Source organism: Euleptes europaea, chromosome 1 (assembly GCF_029931775.1).
Source record: "Euleptes europaea isolate rEulEur1 chromosome 1, rEulEur1.hap1, whole genome shotgun sequence".
NCBI classification, from domain to species: domain Eukaryota; kingdom Metazoa; phylum Chordata; class Lepidosauria; order Squamata; family Sphaerodactylidae; genus Euleptes; species Euleptes europaea.
The window spans coordinates 179000094-179025216 of NC_079312.1; the positions used below are offsets into that span (position 1 = coordinate 179000094).

The following is a 25123-nucleotide window of genomic DNA, read 5'->3' on the forward strand; positions in this document are numbered from 1 at the left end:
ATATAGGGTCATGCATTCCTATACTCACAAGTAAGTCTCGAGTTTGAAAATGTTATAAAAAACATCGCTTTAAAAGGGTTTTTGGATACCATGGCTTATAAATGTTTGGAAGACGTCTTCACACCTAAAGGGCCAAACAAAGTGTGAACAGTATTTTTTATAACGTTTTCAAACTCTTAATACATCGGTGGGAATACAAGTGCAGTAACAGCCTGCGTTTGATGGTACTTTCTTCCAGGAAAGCGTGCAGTGGATTGCAGCCAAATTGATTTTCATGGCTGTTCTGTTTTGGGATTTAGAGAACAATCCTGAAGAGGTCTATACAGAATCCTACTTAGGTCAATCCAATAGGGTTTACTCCCAAGAAAGTGTTCTTAGGATTGGGCTGTTTCTATTAGCTGAGTTACAGAAAAAGCAGTTCTAAATGTACTAAAAATAAATGTTAATTTTGCCCCCCAGGAAAGTGAGCTTTTTCAAGAAGCAGTGGTTTTACTGCAACAGATGAACATGGCGTTGTCTCTGAAAATTAGGGATGCCAGCCTACAGATTAGACCTGGGATCCCCTGGAATAAAGTTGCCAACCTCCAGGTTGTGGCTGGAGATCTCCTGCTATTACAACTGATCTCCAGCCGATAGAGATCAGTTCACCTGGAGAAAATGGCCACTTTGGCAATTAGACTCTATGGCACTGAGGTCCCTCCCCAAACCCCGCCCTCCTCAGGCTCCAGCCCAAAAACATCTCACCAGTGACGAAGAGGGACCTGGCAACCCTACCCTGGAATTACAACTCATCTCCAGATGACAGAGATCAATTTCCCTGGAGAAAATGGCTACTTTGCAGGGTGGGCGCTGTGGCCTTGTACCCCACTGAGGTCCCTTTCCTCCTCTGGCTCCACCTCCAAATCTCCCAAGAGTTTCCCAACCCGGATCTGGCACCCCTACCCCCCAGGGGGTAAGGGCCGGGTGGGGGGGCGGAACCCAAAAGGTTTGATGCAGTTTTGTGAAATGAGAAGTTACAACGGTGCGGGGGTTTGTGATTTAGAATGAGGGCTACAAAACACCCGCGCAACTGCTTCGTGTCACTGCCGCAACTTCACATGACATGACGGGAGGAGGTTTCCACATCCTGGGATGGTTTCCTTCCTTTTTTTTTTTTTTTTTATTTGAAACGTCGGTGCAAATGCTGCGGAGTCTGAGATGAAACGGGTTGCCTGTTGATGGCAGCCTTACTGTTTTTCACGGCTCTTCTGTTTTGGGGATTTATTTTAGTAGGGTTGTTTTGGGCAGCTGAGCCAGGAAAAAGCAGTTTATACACATTGACTCTAAATTCATGGTCATTGAGCCCTGGAGGCTTTTTTTGCAAAAAGCGTTGGGTTTTTTTTTTTTTTTTTTGCTGCAGCAGACACGTACCCCTCTGAAAATGCTCTGGTGTTTGAGAGGGCCCCGGATTATGCCCCTTTCACATGTCAGTCAGCCAGGGTTGCCAACCTCCAGGTGGGAGAAGAAAAGGCACCACTGCACTAATATAATGGAGATAAGGAATTCAGTACAGGAGCAACAATGTATGCAAAAGTGAAAACGATATTTATATATATCAGTAATGAGCATATGACAATACACATACAAAGTGACTATACAAAGAGGATATTGTTTACAAAATTAGCAAAAAATTGATTAAGTCAAGGTTCAAAGTCCCATATAAGTATTGCAGGAAGTCTCCAGTTATGAATTCAACAGGTGAAGAGGAGTTGGCAACGAGGAGACGATCGTTTCGAGCCCCAAAGGAGACCACACTAGTATCCCATTGGGGACCTGTTGACAGTGCTGCTGCAGAATGTTGAATTGAAATGGACTTGTATATGTAATTGACTTACTACAAAATGAATGATGCAATGTGGGGCTGAAGAAACGAATGTGAAACGGCCGTCCCCTAGCTTTTGGATTTATACCTACTATTGGATATCCTGCTGAACTGATTAATTTTGAAACTCAGGACTTTTTGCCTCCAGATACACACCAATAGACTGTTTCATGCTTGTACATTTGTACATAACCAATCACTTAGTTGCTAAGCTTTCATGTTGTGCACTTGTTTTGTTCTTTCCATCTTCATTACTCATTATAGATGTGTTTTTTGCAACCTGTTTATGTGTATTTGTGTAACAATTACCTGGAGGTTGGCAACCCTACTGTAGCAGCAAAATCTAACAGGTGTCCAGGGTCACTCCAGAGTAGAGTTGCCAGCTCCGGGGTGGGAAATAACTGGAGGTTTTGGGGGTGGAGCCTGAGGAGGGGCGGGGTTTGGGGAGGGACTTCAACGCCATAGAGTCCAATGGCCAAAGCAGCCCTTTTTTCCAGGGGAACTGATCTCTTTCGCCTGGAGATCCGTTGTAATAGCAGATCTCCAGCTAGTACCTGGAGGTTGGCAACCCTCCTCCAGAGAGTCACAGAATTTATTTTCACATAAATTATGTTTGCCTCCCCTTTTCTGTTTTTACACTATGTGGCCACCTTAGGCCCCATTAGCTTGACCAGGATCGTTTCTTACAGGGTGGAGGAAACACACACAAATATATTTATATATAATTCTGTGTTTAAAACCCTCCCTCACCTCACTCAGATGTGGGAGGGCAGGAATATGAGGGCGATCCCTGAAGCCCTTCGCAGAGGCCTCGCTGCAAAAAAGCTGAATTCTCATTGGCTCGTAGACATGCCATTCAACCAATATCCCGGCCTCCCCTCGACCGTTAGAAAGCCAGTAAAGGGGCGTGGCCGTAAGAACAGGCGGGCGGGGCGAAAGACTTCCGTTAGCATGAAGGCAAAGTTCATGGGCGTGGTCTAGAGAGAGCGGCCAAACCGAGAGAAGGGTGCGTGGCTTCGGAAGGCGTACCCCGCCAACTTCCTTGGCCTATTAGAGATGACCGTGCCCCGTTTGGCGTCAGAGGCGGCCAATCAGAGCCGCCACCCGCCAAACCGGGGTCCCCGAAGCGACCAATCGAGCGCGTCCTCGCGTGTCAATCAGCCGTAATGGACAGGAGAGCCTCCCGTTTAGGCGCGCGAGGAATTTCAAACGTCCGGGGAGGGTGGAAGGGAGCGGGGCTTATAAAGGGGGAGGGAGGAGGCGGGTGGGTCAGACGTCGGCGCCGCTGGTGCCGCCCGGCGCGGTCGCCGCTTAGCGCATAACGGACCTCAGCCGAGGAAAACTGACGCCCTTCAGAAGTTTTCCCCCGGGACTCTCCCTGCTCGCTCTCTGATTGGCTGCCGAGGCGGACCACGCCCCTCCTCTGAGGTGAGGCCCAGACCTGGGGGGCGGCGCGCGCGCGGAGATAGAAATCGGAAGTCTGGCGGCGGGTTCCCTCGAGGTCCTCTAGTCTGACCCCGCTCGCTTTTGGCAGAGTCGGAAATCCCGCGTGAGCCGGTAAGGCAGGGATTTGGCGTGTCAGTCTGAGGTCTGGGTCCAGGGAAGCTTCCTTCGGTGACCTTGGCCCATTCGGTAGCCTTCTTTTAGCCCTGCCTACCTCGCAGGACTGTTGTAAGCATAAAGTGGTGGTGAAACTGCACTTGCTGCCCTTGAAAGTAGTACTGTCTTTGAAAGTAGCCTTCTTTTAGCCCTGCCTACCTCGCAGGACTGTTGTCAGCATAAAGTGGTGGTGGGGGGGGAAACTGCGCTTGCTGTCCTTGAAAGTAGTACTGTCCTTGACAGTAGCCTTCTTTTAGCTCTGCCTACCTCGCAGGACTGTTGTAAGCATAAAGTGGTGGTGGTGGGGAAACTGCACTTGCTGTCCTTGAAAGTAGTACTGTCCTTGACAGTAGCCTTCTTTTAGCCCTGCCTACCTCGCAGGACTGTTGTAAGCATAAAGTGGTGGTGGGGGGGAAATTGCGCTTGCTGTCCTTGAAAGTAGTACTGTCCTTGACAGTAGCCTTCTTTTAGCTCTGCCTACCTCGCAGGACTGTTGTAAGCATAAAATGGGGGGGGGACTGTGCTTAGTGTCCTTGAAAGTAGGGTGAACGTTAAAAAGTGCTAGGTTAAAAAAAGAAGGAATTGTTGAACCAGAATCAGTTATTTCAGATTGTTTTAAAACTTGGCCCAATGTGGTTTGATCTGGGGGTGGGGGGGAGAAAAAGGCGCTTTCTTCCACTTTTTGCATGCTGGTGGTGGAGTGCGGTGAGAGGCAATTTCCTCCTGCACTTGGGAGCAGAGGTAACAGCTGCTCTGGATACGTTTTCCCCCTGCATGAGGTGGTGGTTTTTCTAGGTATCGGCTTCAAAATCATGTAAAATGCTGCAATCGCATTGGGGCCCCATCCTCCCTGTATGTACTTATGGGCAGGGTGTATGTTTTCCATGCATGTGCGCTCTCGCTGTTAAGCAGGGGGTGGTTGCCGGAAGGATGTGATCAGGTGGTGTATCAGGGTTGAACACAAGAAGCTGCCTTCTACTGAATCAGACCCTTGGTCCATCAAAGTCAGTATTGCCTGCTCAGACCAGCGGCAGCTCTCCAGGGTCTGAGGCAGAGGACTTTCACATCACCTACTTGCCTGGTCCCTTTATCTGGAGATGCCGGGGATTGAACCTGGGAACTTTTGCATGCCTAGAAGATGTTCTACCACTGAGCCACAGCCCCTTAACCTGTAACTGTTGTTCAGGTAGTCTTCTGTGCAGACACACATCAGGGATGTGTGTGCAGGACTGGGCAGAAGCCACGACAATGAATGTTCGGTCCAGTTTGCCCTGATCTGTGGCCTTGGTTGCGTCTTGCTTGGTAGCCGTGGGGTGAAGCTCTTCTCTCTCCCTAATCCAGGCCTCCTCACCTGGGTTTGCCTGTTCAGCTTTGGCCTTCTTCTCCCTTGTATCTGGGCAGCACCCCTTCTGCCTGTTGGTGGATGCAGAGTGATCATAGAGTAGGAAGGGGCCACCAGGGTCATCTAGTCCAACCCCCTGCACAATGCAGGGAATTCATAACAACCTCCCCCCCACACACACACCCAGTGACCCCCATTCTATGCCAAGAAGATGGCCAATTAAAAAAAAAACCTTAAAATCCCTGGGCAATCGGGCCTGGAGGAAAATTGCTTTCTGACCCTGAAGTGGCGATCAGCACTACCCTGGGCATGCAAGAAAGGGCCACAAGAGCCAAACACTGATGCACACCTCCCTGCCCTCCCTCTCATGATCTGCCTAAAGACATAAAATCAGCATTGCTGACAGATGGCCATCTAGTCTCTGCTTAAAATCCTTCTGCTTAAAATCCTCCAGTGTAGGAGAGCCCACCGCCTCCCGAGGAAGCCTGTTCCACCGAGGAACCGCTCTAACTGTTAGAAAGTTCTTCCTAATGTCTAGACGGAAACTCTTTTGATTTAATTTCAACCCGTTGGTTCTGGTCTGACCTTCTGGAGCAACAGAAAACAACTCTGCATCCTCCTCTCTATGACAGCCCTTCAGGTACTTGAAGATGGTTATCGTATCAAGATGGGCATATTGTGGAGAAGATTTCTGGCTCAACTGTCTTCCTCATAGGGTCAGTGCCTTCGTTAAATAAAAATATTTCCTCCACATGGAAGCTTTCAGTTGCAGTAAGTGCCTTAAAGAGGCCGGGCAATGATTTGCTGCTCTGCCCTTCACCTCAGATGGACCACCCGCTTTCTGAAGCCGTGTGGCCTGGGTTCAAGTCTGATTCCTCAGTGCAAATTGGGCATGAGCTTTCCTCCATATTGCTCTGCCCTTGACAGTGCAGCTTCTTGCCTCCTCCCGATGAAGCTGGGCTGGTCTGCTTGTGTGTCAGCCCTTTCGCTGAAAGCAGAAGTCTTCCTCTGGCCTTTCTCCAGGCAGCAACATCTCTCCTCCCGCCCTCTGTGCTTGCCGAAGGAGACAGTAACTATTAGTCACTAGGGTGACGCAAGGCTGATTACCACAGCAGTAGAAGACGGTTCTCGCCTTTGCATCTGTTGGTCTTGGTGAGCAGTTATGTGTTTCCCTCGCTATGGGGAGAGTCTGTAGCTAAGTGGTAAAGCATCTCCTTGGCACGCCGAAGGTCCCAGGTTCAATCCCCGGCATCTCCAGTGGAAAACACCAGGCCGTCGTGATGTGAAAGACCTTTCTCTGCCCGAGACACTGGAGAGCTGCTGCCAGTCTGAGTAGACAATGTGGACCTTGATGGACTGATGGTCTGACTCTGTATAAGGCAGCTTCGTGTGTTTGGGGAGGGGCCGTGGCTCAGTGATAGAACATCTGCTTGGCATGCGGAACATCCCAGATTCGCTCCCTGGCATCCCCAGTTAAAAGGGCCAAGCAGTGATGTGAAAGAACCACAAAATGGTTGTCGTAAGAAGGGGGACCCCATGCGCGCGCATCCTTAACCGAAGCCCAAGTGCAGGGGACAAAAGGAGAAACTTTAAAAATACCCGGGGCAAGAAGAACTAGAGAACAGAATCAGCACTGTGATTTCTATTGGCAGTTGTTGCCAAAAAATGTTATTTTAATCTGCACAGTCAGTGAGATCTCCAGTGGTCAATCAGAAGAAGAAGAAGAGTTGGTTTTTATATTCCGACTTCCTCTACCACTTCAGAATCAAACCGGCTTACAATTGCCTTCCCTTCCCCCTCCCCACAACAGACACCCTGTGAGGTAGGTGGGGCTGAGAGAGCTCTAAGAGAGCTGTGACTAGCCCGAGGTCACCCAGCTGGCTTTGTGTGGAGGAGTGGGGAATCAAACCCGGTTCACCACATTAGAGTCCACCGCCCATGTGGAGGAGTGGGGTAATCAAACCCTGTTCTCCAGGTCAGAGTCCACCGCTCCAAACCACCGCTCGTAACCACTACACGACGCTGGCTCGGAAGCCCTGCTCTTTCTCTAAACACTTGGCTGGCATCAGGAAAGGTCTCCGTGGGCGCCATGGCAGGGGACCCCTGCTGTGGGTTTATCGGATCAGGAAGCACAGCTTTGAAAACGAGCGCTTGCCCCCTTTTTAAAAAGTCTCCCTTAAAGCATTCTCCGTAGAGTGAGTTCCAAAGGAAGGGTATGGGCTGCTAGTTTCCCAAGAGCGCCTGTTCAGCCTGTCATTGGTGACCCGCCCCCAGAGAGCTGAAAGCGTGCGTCGCTCTTCCCGGACAGATGTCACGTCACTCTGAATTCCAGAGTTTAGGGTCCTGCAGAGGGTGACAGTTGCCGCGCTGGGGAACCTCCGAGAAGCCCCTGGCTGCACTTTGAAGGTGACCTAATCCTGGCATTTCTTCTATATTCTACATGAGTTGGACCCATCGGATCTGACATTAACTCGTTACTGCTCGGGCCCCCGTATCATTTCACGAGCCCCCTGCTTTGCTGTGTTCCTCCTGTAGTCAGGGAAGCTGAAGCTGGAGGGTGAGAGATTCAGAACAGACAAAAGGAAGCGTTTCTTCACACAAAGCATAGTTAAATGCTGGAACTCCCTGCCCCAGGATGTGGTCATGGCTGCCACTTGTAAGGCTTTAAGAGGGGAGAGGACATGTTCATGGAGGAGAAGGCTATCCATGGCTACTAATAAAAATGTGTACTAGTCATGATGCATACCTATTCTCTCCAGGATCTGAGGAGCATGCCTATTAAAGTGCTGTGGAACGCAGGCAGGATAAATGCTGCTGCAGTGGTCTTGCTTGTGGGCTTCTGAGAGGCACCTGGTTGGTCACTGTGTGAAGAGACTGCTGGACATGATGGGCCTTGGTCTGATCCAGCAGGGCCTTGCTTACGTTCTTATGTTCATGCCTATTGTCTCCAGGATAAGAGGGGCATGCCTATTATATTAGGTGTTGTGGAACCCAGGCACGGTAATGCTGCTGCAGTCGTCTTGCTTGTGGGCCTCCTAGAGGCACCTGGTTGGTCCCTGTGTGAACAGACTGCTGAACTTGATGGGCATTGGTCTTAGGTACTTATGGAGGATGGGGCTACCCATGGCTACTAGTAAAAATTGATACTAGTCATGATGCGCACCTATTCTCTCCAGGATCAGAGGAGCATGCATATTATAACAGGTGCTGAAGAACAGATTGCTGGACTTGATGGGCCTTGGTCTGAGCCAGCAGGGTCTTTCTTATGTTCTTATATTAAGCCAGTCCGCAGTCTCTCCATCTGCTTCATGGGGCGAGGCCAGGGATGCACACAGACGTCTTCTCAGTGGCTCCCTCCGAGCCTTGAGCTCTCTGCTCCCGAGTTTCTTCCAGAAGAAAGGCTGGGCGTCTCTTCTCAGCTATATGTCTTACAGCCAGGGTGGAGGAAAGGGGGGTTGTGTGTACGAATGAGAGCTTCTTGTTCTGCCTCTCACAGGGGGACCACTGTCTTCTCCTTTGGCTCTGTTGAAGCCGCCCATTTATACCATGCTAGGAGAGGAGCTGGAGGCAAACTGGATAAAAATGGAAGTATCAGGAGGCCTCTGGAGCACGCAGCGGCGCATGGCACGATATGACCCGGCTGCCTTTCCTCCATCATAAAAACCTATAAGCATCTACGGTGTATAATTAATTAATGGGCTTTAAGTGGCGGGGGCTTTTCTCCTGGGCCGAAGCAAATTAGCTGTGCAGTCCTAGCCAGAGTTGTATCCCTTGAAGTCGCTTAGGGCTGTTTAGCTTGGAAAGAAGGCGGTTAAAGGGAGACATGGTATGGAGAGAGCGGACAGGGCTTTTCTCCTTCTCTCGTAATACTAAAACGTGGGGCCGTCTGCTGAAGCTGGAGGGTAAGAGATTCAAAAGAGAGAAAAGGCCTATTATATTAGGTGTATTGGAAAACAGGCAGGACAATGCTGCTGCAGTCGTCTTTGTGGGTTTCCTAGAGGCACCTGGATGGCCACTGTGTGAACAGATGGCTGGACTGGATGGCCCTTGGTCTGATCCAGCAGGGCTTTCCTTATGTTCTTATGGAGGATGGAGCTTTCCATGGCTACTAGTCCAAATGGATACTAGTCACGGTGCATACCTATTCTCTCCAGGATCAGAGGAGCATGCCTATTATATAAGATGGAATGCAGGCAGGATAATGCTGCTGCAGTTGTCTTGTTTGGGGGCTTCCTAGAGGTACCTGGTTGGCCCCTGTGTGAACAGACTGCTGGACTTGATGGGCCTGGGTCTTATCCGGCATGGCCTTCTATTCTCATGTGGACTGAGTGGGTGCTGTCTTTGATCCCCAGGTGGAGGCGTCCTTTCTCCAGCCTGCTTTTCACCCATGTCTCCAGGCTGACTCTTGCCTCTTGTTTCCCCAGGGGCGGCATGCCGGCAGCCTCCATGGCCCCGGACCCGGTGAAGCTGCAAGCCGAGGTGGAGCGGCTGTCTGCTGAGCTACGGGAGGCAACGCAGGAGAAGGTCCAGGCAGCCGAGTACGGGCTGGCTGTGCTGGAGGAGAATGGCGAGCTCAAGCAGCACTGCGGGGAGCTGGAAGGCCAGCTGGAAATGATGCGGTTGGAGATGGCCCGCATGAAGGAGGTGAGCGAAGTCTTGGTCTGTGCTGTTGGGCCAGGCGTGGGTAGCGTGTTCTCCTGTGATCTCCCTGCCTCTTCTCTATTGGAGGGCGGTGGCTCAGGGGTAGAGCCTCTGCTTGGCATGCAGAAGGTCCCAGGTTCAATCCCCGGCACCTCCAGTTAAACGGACTAGGTAGTAGGTGATGTGAAAGACCACCTGGAGTTTGGCAACTCTAAAAGGGGCTCCTCCCCAGGATGCCAGTCCTGAAAAGGATACCGTTATCACACTGCTTGGCATGCAGAAGGTCCCAGGTTCAATCCCCGGCATCTCCGGTTAAAGGGGCTAGGTAAGTAGGTGATGTGAAAGACCCCTGCCTGAGACCCTAGAGAGCCACTGCCGGTCTCAGTAGATGATACTGACTTTGATGGACCAAGGGTCTGATTCAGTATAAGGCAGCTTCATATTTGGGGAGGGGGCCATGGCTCAATGGCAGAGCATCTAATTGGCATGCAGAGGGTCCCAGGTTCAATCCCTGGCATCTCCACTTAAAAGGACCAGGCAGCAGGTGATGTGAAAGACCTCATCCTGAGACCCTGGAGAGCCACTGCCAGTCCTAGTAGACAGTCCTGACCTTGATGGACCAATGGACTGATTCAGTATAAGTCAGCGTCATGTGTAAACATTGGGGAAGGGCCGGGGCTCAGGGGTAGAAGGTTTCTGTTTGGCGTGCAGAAGGTCCCAGGTTCAATCCCTGGCATCTCCAGTTAGGGACTAGGCAGGTAGGTGATGTGAAAGACCTCTAGCAGAGACCCTGTAGAGCCAATGGCCAATCTGAGTAGACAATACTGACTTTGATGGACTGATAAGTCGGGTACATGTATATTCATGTATTCCCCAGGCCTTGACAGAGTCGCACAGCATTCACAAAAGGGCCGCGGCTGACGGGGAGAGCCGAGAAGAGCATCTTCTCCGAGAGACGGCCTGCAAGGAGGCTGACTTGAATCAGTGCATCGAGGAGCTGCAGGGTGACGTGAAGCACCTGAGGTCCCAGCTGGAGAGCACTGCAGCCGAGAGCGAACGCCTGGGTGCGGCCCTGCAGGACCTGAGGAAGGTAACTTGGGCCAGATGGAGAACGGGGAGGTTGCCTGCAGTGTGGGTTGCCTGCAGTGTTATACACCAGCCGAATGCGATGACCATTCGCTAGCTGCTGCGAGCCCTGTCCTCACCTGAGCAGTCCCTGCCGCTGTGAAGCTGGGAAACCTGGGCTTGTATAGCTATAACGAAAGGTTGAATGAGCAGGATTGAACGTATAGTTTAACGCATAGTTAAATTGTGGAACTCCCTGCCCAAGGATGTGGTGATGGCTGCCAACTTGGAAGGCTTTAAGAGGGGAGCAGACATGTTCATGGAGAAGAGGGGGAATTCATAGCTACTAGTCAAAATGGATACTAGTCATGATGCAGACCTATTCTCTCCAGGATCAGAGGAGTATGCCTATTCTATTAGGTGCCGTGGAACTCAGGCAAGATAATGCTGCTGCAGCTGTCTTGTTTGTGGGCTTCCTAGAACATATGTTATAAGGGACTATACTTGAATTCATCACTGGATAAATAGAAATAAGCATTGTAGTGTATGAAGTGAATTGTACCGTACATTTGTTGCGGATCTTTACCTGTGTTGTGATTTTTTGTAAGCCCTTCTGTGTTGAATTTGGCTGCTCTTTTCCTTGCGTCAGGAATGCCAAAGCATGGACTCTGAGCGCGTCCGGCTGCGCGAGCAACTGAAGCAGGCCAAGGGGAGGGAGCTGCGCCAGCTGCAGGACTGCACGGAGCTGGAGGAGGAGAACATCTCCCTGCAGAAGCAGATCTCCGTGCTCAAGGGCAGCCAGGTATTGGCCAGGGCCCATTCCCCAGTGACCCAGCACTGGCCGACGGGTCTGTCTCTTTAGCGACCGGGCACCTGATCTGAAAGCAAGCGTGACTCATATAGGGGCCAACACGTGGCAGTTGTGCATAGGGTAGCCAGTTTCCTGGGGGGCCCCTGGAGAAATCCCAGAATGACACTGATCTTCTGATGACAGTGATCAGTTCCCCTGGAGGAAATGGCAACTTTGGAGGATGGACTCCATAGTTTTCTCTCCCACTGAGGTCCTCTTCGTGTTCCATCCCCGCCCCCCGATCATCAGGAGCTTCCCAACCTGGCGTTTGCAGCCTTAGCTGCGCATGTCTCTTTTCTGGCCTTTGCAGGGCTTGGTGTGAGTAAGGGCAGCAGCTCAGGTCTTTTTCTGGAATCGAAATGTTAACTCAAGAGCGGGCTTACAAGACTCCTGTACATTCATGGTTTTTCACTTCTCTTCTGGGATCTTGTTCTATTGTCTTGGTGCACAAGAAACTGATTTCAGATGCTGGTATGCCCCCAAAGAGCATTATTATCTGCTGATAATAATCTGCTGGTGGTCCCCGGCCCTAAGAGTGTGCGGCTGTTCGACAAGGGCCGAGCCTTTTCGGCCTTGGCTCCGGCTTGGTGGAATGCTCTGTCCGGTGACATCAGGGCCCTGCGAAGACATCAAGGAGTTCCTGTAGGAGAGAGCTATTCCGCCAGGCCTATGGTTGAGGGCAGCCACGGATATGATACTTGCTGGCCTCCCTATCCCCCGCCCCCCGTTGTATTATCTGCTGATCTCCATCTGAGGGGTGGCCTACCTGGTTGCTCAGTCAAGTCAGCAGAAAGTGGAGCGCCAACTCGGGCTTGCTTGTTTTAAGTGGAACGTTATTGCTTTTTATTGTTTTAATTTTGATGACTGGCATGCAGTAATGTATATCTTAAACGATGTAACCCGCCCTGAGCCTGGATTTGGCTGGCGAGGGCGGGCAAGAAATCGAGTAAGTAAATAAATAAACCGGAAAAAAGGGCCTGATCTCGTCAGCTCTCAAAAGCTAAGCAGGGTTGACCCTGGCAAGTATTTGGATGGGAGACCTCCAAGGAATACCAGGGTCGTGATGTCAAGGCAGACAATGGCAAACCACCTCCGAATGTCCCTTGCCTTGAAAACCCTACCAGGGGGCGCCATAAGACAGGTGTGACTTGGCAGCCAAAAAAAACCTGTTTTAAGCTGCTGCGAGCTCCGTTAAGGAAAAAAAGGCTGCTAATAAATGTTTCAAATAAATGTCAGATGACATAAAAGGAGAGGCAGACCTGTAAGGAGGCATCTGCTGGTGCTGACGGCTTGTCTCGCCCCTCCAGGTGTCCTCTTATGGCGTCCCCTGGTGGGGAGAGAGCCAGCATGGTGTAGTGATTTGGAGCGGTGGTTTGGAGCGGTGGACTCTGATCTGGAGAACCGGGTTTGATTCCCCACTCCTCCACATGAGCTGCGGAGGCTAATCTGGTGAACCAGGTTGATTCCCCCACTCCTACACATGAAGCCAGCTGGGTGACCTTGGGCTAGACTACCCCACCTCTCTCAGCCCCACCTACCTCACAGGGTGTCTGTTGTGGGGAGGGGAAGGGAAGGTGATTGTAAGCCGGTTTGAGTCTTCCTTAAGTGGTAGAGAAAGTTGGCATATAAAAACCAACTCCTCCTCCTTCTTCAGGTGGAGTTCGAGAGCGTCAAACGTGCGCTCAGATGCCGGGAGGAGGAACTGGCACTGGCGGGGACCCAGCTGTCGGAACTGGGGCGCCTGCGGGACCTAGCGGAGCACCAGCTCCAGGAGGCGCTGGAGGCCCTGCAGGCGGAGCGGGAGCAAAAGCAGGAGCTGCGGCGGGAGCTGGCGACCTGTTCCCGGGGCCACCACGCCTCGCTGAGCAGCTTGCAGGCCAACCTGGAGGACCTGAGCCACAGCCAGGTGGAAGGCGAGGAGCTGGACAGTGGCTTTGCCAACGGCAGCGCCCTGAGGGGCGGCAGGGCCTCCACGCCCCAACCTGTCCAGCCCGCCCCTGGCCTCGTGGCCGACCTCTTCAGCGAGCTTAGCCTGGCGGAGATCCACAAGCTGCAAGAGCAGCTGCTCCAGGTGAGGGGGTTGAAAGGGGGCAGGGGTATGTGAGAGGTGTGCCTTGAGCTGTGGTAAGACTCTTAAAACACTTAAAACACTAAGGCTTGGAAAGAAGGCGGTTAAGGGGAGATATGATAGAGGTCTACATCCTAGTATTAGTAAAATACTACGTATTAGTAAAAATGGATGCTAGTCATGATGCATACCTATTCTCTTCAAGATCAGAGGAGCACGCCTAATATATTAGGTGCTATGGAACACAGGCAGGATAACGCTGCTGCAGTCGTTTTGTTTGTGGGCTTCCCTAGAGGCACCTGGTTGGCCCCTGTGTGAACAGACTGCTGGACTTGCTGGGCCTGGGTCTGATCCAGCAGGACTTTTCTTATGCATAATTGCATTCCTGTCAGATGGTGGCGTCGGCTGTGCTATGGCGAAATATCACGGCTCCCTCTTTATGGCCCGAGCCAGGCAGCTGGCTGTTGCAGAACCAGCCCTGTGGTGGGCTAGGTTCGAATCTAGTAGCACCTTAGAGACTACCAAAGTTTTGGGGGGTATGTGCACTCGAGAGTCCAAGCTACCCTCTGAAACTACCTTCATTTATTAACCACGTTTTTGTAAACCGATCTAATTGTGAGTGAATTTTGCTCAAAGGGGGCCATGACCAGAGAAGACCATGGCCATCTAGAGTTGGGTTTTTTGCTTTCCTCCAAACATTTCAGCAATAAGACTCTTTGTAATTAATTCCAAGGAGTTCTTAATTTTACATCAGCCGTGGTAGTGCTTTGCAGAGGTAGGCAACGGCAAACCACCTCTCTGTGTTTGTCTCTTGACACAAAAACCTTACAGGGTCATCATGCGTCAGCTGCAACTTGACAATAGCGTTTTACAAATTGATGGTTAGTGATAGGTATTTATTATGTGTGTAATACTGTAGGAATGACTTCTCATTCTTCTGTTGCTAAATTAATTTTTTTATGGTTACATTTTTGCATCATATCTATCCTACAAGCTTGATATTTATTTTATTACGTGTGTAATACTCTAGGAATTACTTTTCATTCTTCTGTTGCTAAATTAATGCAAAAATGTAACTACAAAAAATTATGTCCTGCAAGCTTCATATGGGCCTGTCACTGTATTTTCATGAGAGCAGGTTTTAGCATTTATACCAGTGGTCCCTCAACTGTTTTGGGCTACCGCCCCCTTGGTTCCGGTGCGGCTACCCTCCTAAGCCCTAGGGCATGGGTGGGGAACGTCAGGCCCGGGGGGCGTTTAAGGCCTGCAAAATCATTTGGTGTGGCCCTTCGTGGGTCCTGGCATATCTCTAGCTCAGAAGGATCTAAGACTGGCGATCCACCCCCTCCCACGGACAGGAATAGCCTCTATTCAAGGTAGATGTGAGTTTGTTTTGCCGAGAAAAGGAACCTTTCCCCCCCCTTCCAGAAGAGTCTTGAGCTATGGAGCTGCTAGGACCACCCAAGAAACTGTGTTAACCCTTTCCCATCTGGGCCATGGAGAAACGTATTGGTCGGCTAATTTTTGAGTTGATAATTTTGTATGGCCCGCGAATGTTATAAATATCCAAATGGCCCTTGGCAGAAAAAACGTTCCCCTCCCCTGCCCTAGGGAGATGTATTGCACAAAACTGGGAGGGGTGGGGTGTTCTCTGTTTAAAGCTAGCAGCCGCACATGTGGGAAGGGAAGGTGATTGTAAGCCGGTTTGATTCTTCCTTAAGTGGTAGAGAAAGTTGACATAGAAAAACCAACTCTTCTTCTTCCGTGCATTGCAGAGAGAATTCTATGGGGCTCTTTCCCCCGGGCGTGTAAGGCCAGGGGCAGTTGCTGCCACCAGCTAGGTTTGTGGGGCCGGCTTTCCTAGCCTTCAGTCTAAAGTAGTCCAGTCTCACCTCACATGGAGCTGCTTATTAGCAGCTGGACAAAAAACGCGGGTTGCAAAATGCCCTACGGCAGTCGCAACTGGAACAGTTGTATAACTTATGGGTGAGGTGTCATAGCTGCTCATCAATGCATATCCCATAATAAACTGACCAGCTGCACACTAGAACTAGTGGTGGGGATGCTGTAGAGACTTGCGGATGGGAAAGACCTAGAAGTAAACCTTAAATGGGGATTTGCAGATGGGAATTAGTATGGTGGCCCACTGCACGCAAGGAGAAATACTGTGCTTACTGAAAATAAAGATCTGCCTTTTCCCAGGTCTGCCATCAAGGAAAAGAGGAGGTTATTTATTATTTATTTACAACATTTATTAACTGCCTTTCTTCCTTACAGAGGTCAAGGTGGCTTACAACATCGATAAAACCCATAAAAGAAAATACATTTAAAAAGCCATAAAACTCAAAAGTTAAAACCACAGGACTGCTAGTAAACTTAACCAAATGCAGCCCTAAATAAAACTGTCTTCAACTACCTCATAAAGATTGAAGTAGAGGGGGCGAGGCGTATGTCCCTGGGGAGGTTGTTCCATAATTATGGGGCTGCCACCAAGAAGGCCCTCTCTCATGTGCATACCAGACAAGCTTCTATAGTCCCTGGAATGGTCACGAGGGCCTTTCCTTGCGATCTTAATTCTCAGGCAGGAACATATGGGAGAAGATGGTCTTTCAGATCCCACAGTCCCAAGCCCTGTAGGGTTGTCCTACATTCACCGTGGCTCAGTGGCAGAGCATCTGCTTGATATGCAGGAAGTCCCAGGTTCAATCCCTGGCATCTCCAGTTAAAGGGACTAGGCAAGTAGGTGATGTGAAAGACTTCTGCCTGAGACCCTGGAGCCGCTGCCGGTCTGAGTCAACAATACTGACTTTGATGGACCAATGGACTGATTCAGTATAAGGCAGCTTCATGTGTTCAGTCCTCCTTAGGGAAGGGGCTGTGGCTCAGTGGTAGAGCATCTTGGCATGCAGAAAGTCCCAGTTTCAATCCCTGGCATCTCCAGTTATGAATCAGGCTTTAGGTGATGTGAAAGACCTCAGCCTGAGACCATGGCTCGGTGGTAGAGCATCTGCTTGGCATGTAGAAGGTCCCAGGTTCAGTCCCCAGCATCTCCAGTTAAAGGGAATAGTCAAGTAGGTGATGTGAAAGACCCCTGCCTGAGACTCCGGAGAGCCATTGCCGGTCTGAGTAGACAATACTGACTTTGATGGACCAAGGGTATGATTCAGTAGAAGGCAGCTTCATGTGTTCAAGCCTGTATAATGGTAAATGTTTAGGGGGATGCTCTTTACATTCAGGCTTCTCTTCCTTTGGGGTTGATAGGGTGTCTTAGCTGCCCGGTGTCAGAATGCCGGAGCCTTTGCTCACATCTAGGGGACGTGCCGGCATTTGCCTGGAGCCAGGCGTGTCTTGGTTGCCTGCTGGGCTCACGGCAGGAAGCCCCTGTAAGTTATTCTGAGCAGCCGCACATCCTGCCCAGCTGGCGCCCGGGCTCTCGCCCTGCCCTGTTCTGCCTTCCCCTCTGAGTCTGCCAGTCTGCAGAGAAGATTAGCTCTGCCAGTGTTCTCACAGAAGCAGATGTGGAAGCGGCACCATCCTTGCAGATGGCTGGAAAGGCATGGCCCTTTCACCTTTGCATTGTCTAGAACAGAGGTTCCCAAACTTTTTGAGACATGGAGCGCTTTTCAGGAGAGAAATCGTCACGGAGCACTAATTTTCACCTAGCACCTACATACTAAACCGAATGACAGTAGTATTTTTCTTTCCAGTCTCTTCACGGACGACTAGGAGATGTTTTGCAGAGCAGCAAGTGCTCCGTGGAGCACCAGGTGCTCCATGGAGCACAGTTCGGGAACCTCTGGACTAGAATATCCCCTTCACTCCAGGTTTTAATGCTATGCTTGGTGTGGTGGTAAGCTGCCTGTCTAGGGAACTTTGAAAGTCACTGTCAACGTGCATGCCCATCGTAGCCCCTGGCCACCCCTTTCCCCTAACGCAAGAGTCTCCAACATGGTGTCTGTGGGTACTGTGGTCTTCAAGGGCAGCCCCAGAGAGTGTTGCAGTAGTCCAGCCGGGAGGTTGGAGAAGCGTGGATCAGCAAGGCCAGAGGGCCCGAGTCTAGGTAACTGAGAGAGTTGGTAAATCAGATGCGTCTGATGGACAGTGCTCCTAGCTACCACACCAACAACAAAGGGGAAAAAATAACCCTAAACACCAGAATTAAGTACCCAAAAGGTCCAGAAAATATAAATAAAAGTAAAAATCCAAGGCCCAAGGTTATGCACTCTAAAAATTATATAAGTACAAAATATGTATACATTTTTTTCAGGATTAAAATCCAATTTCACATTCGGTTGTATGGCCAAAACACACATGGTCAGAGTATAATTATGTTATTTTGTGTCTTACTATGGTATACAAGTATGTCAATTTGGTAGGCTGTTGCAATGCCCTGTATGTGTTATATGTGGTATTATCCTAAAATCAACGTATTGTCGTGGTGCAGGCAAGGAGCGAGGGCTGGAAGCGTAGTTTGGGGAACAGTCCAAGGTCATTCACAGTTCAGGCAAAGTCCAAGATCTCAATACCGGCAAGGGAAGTCCGAGGAGTTAGTCAAAGCCAGTCCAAGAAGTCAGGATACCAGGAATCCAAACGATAGCAGGGAAACAAGGCCGGTACACAAGGGGGTTGGTGACAAGTTGCTTGCACAACATCCAAGCCTAACTGATGGCTTAAATCCCTTCCCCTGCTGCTGTAGAAGAGCCAGCTGATGCTGATTCGGCTGAGTTCACAGGTGGTGCTTCAGCCCTGCTCTTCCTCATCACTGCTACTGAGGAGGTTCCTCTATAAAGCCTTCAGTCTAGCACTCTGCCATCTCTGCTGCATTGCCAGACGGACCTGTTTTCTTCTCTGCTCCAGTGGCCTTGGCGAGGCCTCTGGAGACACTGCGTGTTGCAAGGTGTCAGGTCCAACTGGAGTCCTTGAGCTGGCAGGCTGCAGGCATGGTGAGTCATCTCCTGACTTTGGCTGATCCTCTATTCTGGCAGGCTGTAGGCCCTGTGTTTGTTCCTGTGGGACTTCTGCCTGAGGATGTCCCTCTGTTCTGGCTTCCATTTCCCCTTCATCAGAGGCTAACTCATGACACGTATACATATGGGAAAAATCCAAGATGGTTTCGACTCCTTAAATAAGGATAGCCCTTCCAGTTTTGTAGAAAATTGGTTTCCGATAGTTCAGTATTTGACTGACCTTGATAAACTTCCTTCAAATTTAATATATCATAACTGGCAGTATTTTTGAACAGGAAATGTAAGGTTGAGTACAGTTGACTGGTTGTTGTAGTTAATAAGGGCAGTATGTATTGAATTGTATTTATGATATGTTATATCAATAAAGTGTTTAATTTTAAAAAGTATACATATTTTGAAATTACATAATTTTTAGTGTGTACGCTTGGGCCTTGGATTTTTACTTCTATTTATATTTTCCGGACTTTTTGCTTCTGGCTACCATGCCGGCCTTTGTACGCAGCAGTATGAAAGAGTACCTTTAAGCCTCGCGGCTCGCCCGCAGTGTCCTGTCAGCCTCCACCGATCCGGCAGCTGTGCGCAGTCTCTCCCACCTCTGCCACATCTTGTTTGCTTGTGTCCCCAGGTGGAAAACGAGAAGACCTCGCTGGCCTCCGACCTGCAGGAGCTCAAGGCGCAGCTCACCACCACCAAGGAGGCCCTGGCCCAGCAGCAGGTGCACAGCCGCCGCGATGCGGAGCACCATCAGGCCCCAGAGGCTGGCCCTCGTGGCGGCGGGGCTGGGCTGTCGCTCCAGGAGAGGGAGGACTGCCGCGAGGCGGTGGAGAAGGCCCGGCTGGCCGCTCAACGGGACCGGGAGGTGGCCACGCAGCTGGAAGCGGACTTGCGGGTCGCCCGGCGGGTCGCCCTGGAGTGCCAGTCACGGCTGGCGCAGGCCCAGGAGGAGCTCCTGGGCTTCTCGGAGGAGCTGGCCGGGCTGTACCACCACATCTGCACCTGCCACAGCATCACCCCACAGCGAGTGGTGTTGGATTACTACCGGGACGGCCGCGGGGCCCAGGGAGCATCCCGGAGGCGGTCCTCCAGGAAGCTCCCAGCGGCAGAGCGGGAGGCAAGCAGCAGCGGGGACCGGTCCCCCAGCAGCGGCCCTGGCTCGCCCTGCGGCCTGGAGCCCCTCCACATGGGCAGCCTGCTGGGTGTCCTGCGGGCGCAGCTGGAGCATCTGCAGATGGCGCTGGCCCTGGCGCACCGGCAGAGCCCCGCGGGGCGCGGGGTGGAGCTGGAGCGGGACAAGGAGGCGCTGGTGGAGGAGGTGCTGAAGCTGAAGTCCCTGCTGAGCACCAAGCGGGAGCAGATCGCCACCTTGCGCACGGTGCTGAAGGCCAACAAGCAGGTAGGGGGCACCGGGGGTGTGGGCTGGCTACAGTGGGAATTGGTTCTTGGTATGGGGCAGGGGGTGGAGAAGACGTAAACCTACAGGCGGGCTTGGAAGAGTTGTGCTGTGTACAGTTCTGGTCACCACACCCAAAAAAGGATATTGCAGCGCTTGAGGAGGTGCAGAAAAGAGCAACCAAAATGATCAGGGAGCTAGAGCAACTGCCCTATGAGGAGCTGTTAAAACACTTTGGGCTGTTTAGCTTGGAAAGAAGGCAGCTGAGGGGAGACGTGAGAGAGGTCTATGAAATCATGTGTGGTATGGAGAGAGTGGAGAAGCTTTTCTCCCTCTCTCATAATACCAGAATGCAGGGTCATCTGCTGAAGTTGGAGGGTGAGAGATCCAAAACAGATAAAAGGAAGCATTTCTTCACACAACGCATAGTTAAGTTGTGGAACTCCCTGCCCCAGGATGTGGTGATGGCTGCCAACTTGGAAGGCTTTAAGAATGGGGTAGATATGTTTACGGAGGAGAGGGGTATTCATGGCTACTAGTTAAAATGGATACTAGTCATTTTGCATACCTATTCTGTCCAGGATCAGAGGAGCATGCCTATTACATTAGGTGCTGTGGAACACAGGCAGGGTAATGCTGCTGCAGTCATCTTGCTTGTGGGCTTCCTGGAGGCACCTGGTTGGCCACCGTGTGAACAGACTGCTGGACTTGATGGGCCTTGGTCCGATCTAGTATGGCAGGGGTGGGGAACCTTTTTTCTGCCAAGGGCCATTTAGATATTTATAACATCGTTCGCTGGCCACACAAAATTATCAACTTAAAATTAGCCTGCTGTATTTGGTCAGACGTTTAGCCAAGAGGCACGACTGGAGGCGGCTCCGAGTGTCTGCCACATAGAGCGACTCGCTTTTGAGCTCTGCTGTCCCCAGCTGGGGCCAAGAGATTCAGGCAGGGCAGCATCCTTCTGAGCTAAAGATCTGCCAGGACCCATGAAGGGCCAGACCAAATGATTTCGCGGGCCTTATACGGCCCCCGAGCCTGACGTTCCCCACCCCTGCAGTATGGCCTTTCTTATGTTCTAAGAATCAAGGGCTACTATTCAGAGGCAGGCAATGGCAAACCACCTCTGAAAGTCTCTTGCCGTTATGGGGTCACCATAAGTTGGCTGCGACTTGACGGCACTTTCCCCCACGATGAAAACACAGCTGCTTTGAGGAATCTCTTGTCCTGCTTTTGATGGCTCCCCTCCGTGATTGCCCTGTACTGAGCAAACACTAGGCAGAAAAAGCCTGGCTCCCATGCCAGCATCAATGCTGTCTGCAAAGCGGCTGAGCCGGGAACCGGGGCGAGGGCGGATCTGCCTCACCTGGGCCTCCTTTCAACCTCCCTGGCCTTTCCCCTTGCAGACAGCGGAGGCGGCCCTCTCCAATCTCAAGGGCCAGTACGATGGCGAGAAGGTGCTGGTGTCGGAGACGATGGCCAAGCTGCGTCACGAGCTCAAAGCCCTGAAGGAGGATGCGGCGACCTTCTGCTCGCTGCGAGCCATGTTTGCCAGCAGGTTAGGAGCCCTGGGCGGGGAGAGACTGGGGAGGGAGGCGGGCCTGCCCTGGTGTCATGGAGCAGAGTTGCCCCGGAGAGGACACTTGCGTTGCGCTAGCAGTGCTGTAAAAGGGGCGGGGGCAGTAATAAGAATGGGTGAGGTCAGGTGAAAAACCCAGTGGGAGTCGGCCCTGTTTCCACCAGTCGCGGGGTGAGATCAGGTGAAAAACCTGGTGAGAGTCGGCCCTGTTTCCACCAGGCGCAGGGTGAGGTCAGGTGAAAAACCTGAAGATGTCGGCCCTGTTTTCACCTGCCGCGGGGTGAGGTCAGATGAAAAACCTGGGGATATCAGCTCTGTTTACACCAGGTGTGGGGTGAGGTCAGGTGAAAAACCTGGGGATGTTGGCCCTGTTTCCACCAGGCGCATGGTGAGGTCAGGTGAATAGCCTGGTGGGAGTCAGCCCTGTTTCCATCAGGCACGGGGGTGAGGTCAGGTGAAAAACCTGGGGATATCAGCTCTGTTTCCACCAGGTGTGGGTGAAGTCAGGTGAAAAACTTTGTGAGTCGGCCCTGTTTCCACCAGGCGCAGGGTGAGGTCAGGTGAATAACCTGGTGGGAGTTGGCCCTGTTTCCACCAGGCGTTGGCCACAAAAGCAAGCTCTGCAGTCAAGACTAGACACTTTAAAGAGGCATTCTTAAAAGCTAAGCCAAGAATCCCAGTTAACTAAAACATTCTATGTCGGCGGTGTGGCACCCAAGGTGGCTGAGACCACGAGTCCAGCTGCAGGTTCCGTGGGTTGGCCCTTTTTGGGCGCTCCTCTCGACTTAGCCTCGACTCTCCTCCGCCTGCCCAGGTGCGACCAGTACGTGAGCCAGCTGGATGAGATGCAGCGGCAGCTGGCGGCCGCCGAGGACGAGAAGAAGACGCTGAGCTCCCTGCTGCGCATGGCCATCCAGCAGAAGCTGGCGCTCACCCAGCGCTTGGAGTCCCTGGAGAGCCCAGTGGAGGTGATAGGGGTGAGGCGGAGGACCCTCAGGGCAGCCAAGAGCTCTGCGGTGAGGACAGGAACAGCTGGAGGGGGGCAGGGGGAGAGCTGCAGGGGGGATGATTGGCTCGCTGCAGGCAGGGCACTGCCAGGGTGTGTGTGAGAGTCATAGAATCATCAGAGCAGGAAGGGACCACCAGGGTCAGGACCACCAGGGTCAGGACCACCAATGGAGGCTCAGGTCACAGTCGTAGCCAAGGCAGCCTTTTTCCATCTTCGCCAGGCCCGGCAGCTGGTGCCTTACCTCTCCCGCCCCGATCTAGCCACGGTGATCCACGCGACGGTCACCTCTGGGCTAGACTACTGTAACTCACTCTACGCAGGGCTGCCCTTGAGGCTGACCATAAGCTCCAGCGGCTGCAAAATGCCGCGGCGAGACTCCTCGCGGGGACCTCGTCGCGAGATCATATCACACCAGTGCTAAAACAACTGTGCTGGCTCCAGCTGGAGTATCGGATCAGGTTTAAGGTGCTGGTTTTGACCTTTAAAGCCTTACACGGCCTGGGATTGTCGTACCTATGGCACCGCCTCTCCTGGTATACCCCCTTCTCCCGAGAGCTCTTTACTAATAATAATCTACTGGTGGTCCCCAGCCCAAAGCATGTGCGGCTGTCCTCAACGAGGGCCAGGGCTTTTTTGGCCCTGGCGTGGTGGAATAGTCTTCCTGGTGACATCAGGGCCCTGTGGGGCTTGAAAGAATTCCGCGGGGCCTGCAAAACCGAGCTGTCCCACCAGGCCTATGAGGGCAGCTCTAGCTATTCTGAATTCTCCATCGTACTGGCCTCCCCCATCCCCCTTTTCCCTCCTTGTCATCTGGGGGGTGGGGGAGTCTGCTGTCTGGCCTACTACTATTGTAATTGCCCTCTTGTTTCACTGCTATGTTTGCTGTGTTTTGATTGATTTTAACATTTTATGACTTTGTTGATTTTAAAGGTGGTAACCCGCCCTGAGCCCGGTTGGACTGGGAATGAGGGCGGGCTAGGTTGGCAACCCTAATCGTTGCCCACAGTTGCTGCGGAAGCAACAGTGATTTCAGTGTGCTTGCAGAGTTAAGGGCAAGGGATGAGGCAGGAAGAGTCAGCCACGAAGCACAACGGGACATGCTATGTAAGCCCATTTGAGGGGCCGTGGCTCAGTGGTAGAGCCTCTGCTTGGCATGGAGAAGGGTCCCAGGTTCAATCCCCAGTATCTCCAGTTAAAGGGACCAGGCAAGCAGGTGATTGAAAAAACCTCTGCCTGAGACCCTGGAGAGCCGCTGCCGGTCTGAGTAGACAATACTGACTCTGATGTACCGTGGCTCTGGTTCAGGATAAGGCAGCTTCATGTGTTCATTTGACAGCCAAGACAAGAGGAACAAGTAGCTGTGTGAGACACAGGAAGCTCCGTTGCCTGGAGTGCTTCCTAAAAACCGTCTACACCTTTCCCCCAAAAAGTCCTCTATGAGGGCTAGAAACGTGCTCTCTCCCAAAAATGAAAGCTACAATCTCCAGTGGTTCCGAAACTTTTTCGGGCCACCGCCCCCTTGGTTTCACAAACTCAACCCCAGCGCCCCCTATCCTACTATTCAAAATAGGGGTTTGCATGACTCAGTAAAGATAATAACAATAAAAGTTTAAAACAGTAACAATTGCACATCTATTCAAAATCAAATTAAAACTTTTTAGCTGAAATTTATTCAACAAAACTGATGAACTTGATTCAGTGGTACCAGCTCTTCAAAGTCTGGGGGGAAATTCTGATAGTTTCCACCAAATTTGCCAGCATGGTGCCATAGCTTGATCTATTGTAAATTAGTGAACAACACAGTTGAAGGGGCCCGCCTCTAGCACCCCCTGCTGCCCTCTTGGCTCTTAATGCCCCCCTAGGTAATCCCACCCCATCCCCAGGGGGTGGTACTGCCCACTTTGGGGACCACTGATCTATACAGTGCGGTAGAAACGGTTAGTACCGTAAGTGAATTCCTGCTGCTTTTGCTCTGCTGTGCAGTAGAAGTGTGGCAGCCCTCTTCTAAACTCCGTCCTTCTCTTCCTTGTCCCCTTCCAGAGATGAGATGATCCGCATCCGGTGCAAGGCTTCTATGCAATTCTAACTTGGCATTCAGATGGCCTTCAGCGTGACCACGGGACTCCGATCCCTTTTGTGTGTGTGTGGCAAAACGGGAAAAGCTCGGAACTCGCCAGGAGCATCCTTACCCCGGAGGAAACCTCTGGCCAGAGATTATTTCTGTCCCTCGGTGCCTTTTGAAAGACTCCCCCTCCCTGGGTTCACCCCTGGCACTGTTCCCCCCCCCTCCCAAAGCGCCTGTAACGTTGTGCCTTCATCAGCTCCGGTGTAAAAAGTCACAAGTGTCTGCCTTAATGACCAGGGTCTGTTTTGTGTCGGCTGGCTGAGAGGAGGTTGGGTGTGGTCCCCCCCTCAAAAAAACACCCTTCCTCCTTGTCCTGTTTTATTCACCAGGTTCACTTCTTAAGCTCTACCCCACTTTCTTGGTTTTGCACATAGCTGTGGACTGGTTTTGCTCCTTGCACAGATTGAAGGAAAACAGGTCCATTCAGTTCATGGAACGTTTATTGTAGTGGGTTGGGGGGGACACAAGATGAGTGTCAAGAGTCTTCCCCTCCCCACTAGCGGTGTTGTAACAGTACAGAAACTTTCTAGGGGAGCCCCTGAATATTGCGTTCAAATGGCTCTCCTGGATTCCTTGATGTTTTTTCTCACTTGATCATAACTGGAAATACAAAAATAACTTAAATAA

General features: G+C 51.5%; 1 protein-coding gene across 1 annotated transcript; it reads left to right on the plus strand.

The window, feature by feature from the left end:
* The first annotated feature begins 3275 nt into the window (after nucleotides 1-3275).
* On the plus strand, nucleotides 3276-24417 carry LOC130478241 (protein bicaudal D homolog 2-like). The gene is made up of 9 exons (XM_056850395.1): nucleotides 3276-3289; nucleotides 9227-9446; nucleotides 10321-10533; nucleotides 11158-11310; nucleotides 13013-13429; nucleotides 19019-19786; nucleotides 21190-21341; nucleotides 22177-22378; nucleotides 24412-24417. The coding sequence occupies exons 2-9, from the start codon at nucleotides 9234-9236 to the stop codon at nucleotides 24415-24417; spliced, it is 2124 nt and encodes a 707-aa protein (XP_056706373.1). The 5' UTR covers nucleotides 3276-3289; nucleotides 9227-9233.
* The last annotated feature ends 706 nt before the right edge of the window (nucleotides 24418-25123 follow it).

Coding starts and splice junctions, on each gene's coding strand:
- LOC130478241 (XM_056850395.1), top strand. CDS start 9,234: ATGCCGGCAGCCTCCATGGCCCCGGACCCGGTGAAGCTGCAAGCCGAG. Junction 9,447..10,320: donor AGATGGCCCGCATGAAGGAG/GTGAGCGAAGTC, acceptor TGTATTCCCCAG/GCCTTGACAGAGTCGCACAG. Junction 21,342..22,176: donor CGAGCCATGTTTGCCAGCAG/GTTAGGAGCCCT, acceptor CCGCCTGCCCAG/GTGCGACCAGTACGTGAGCC.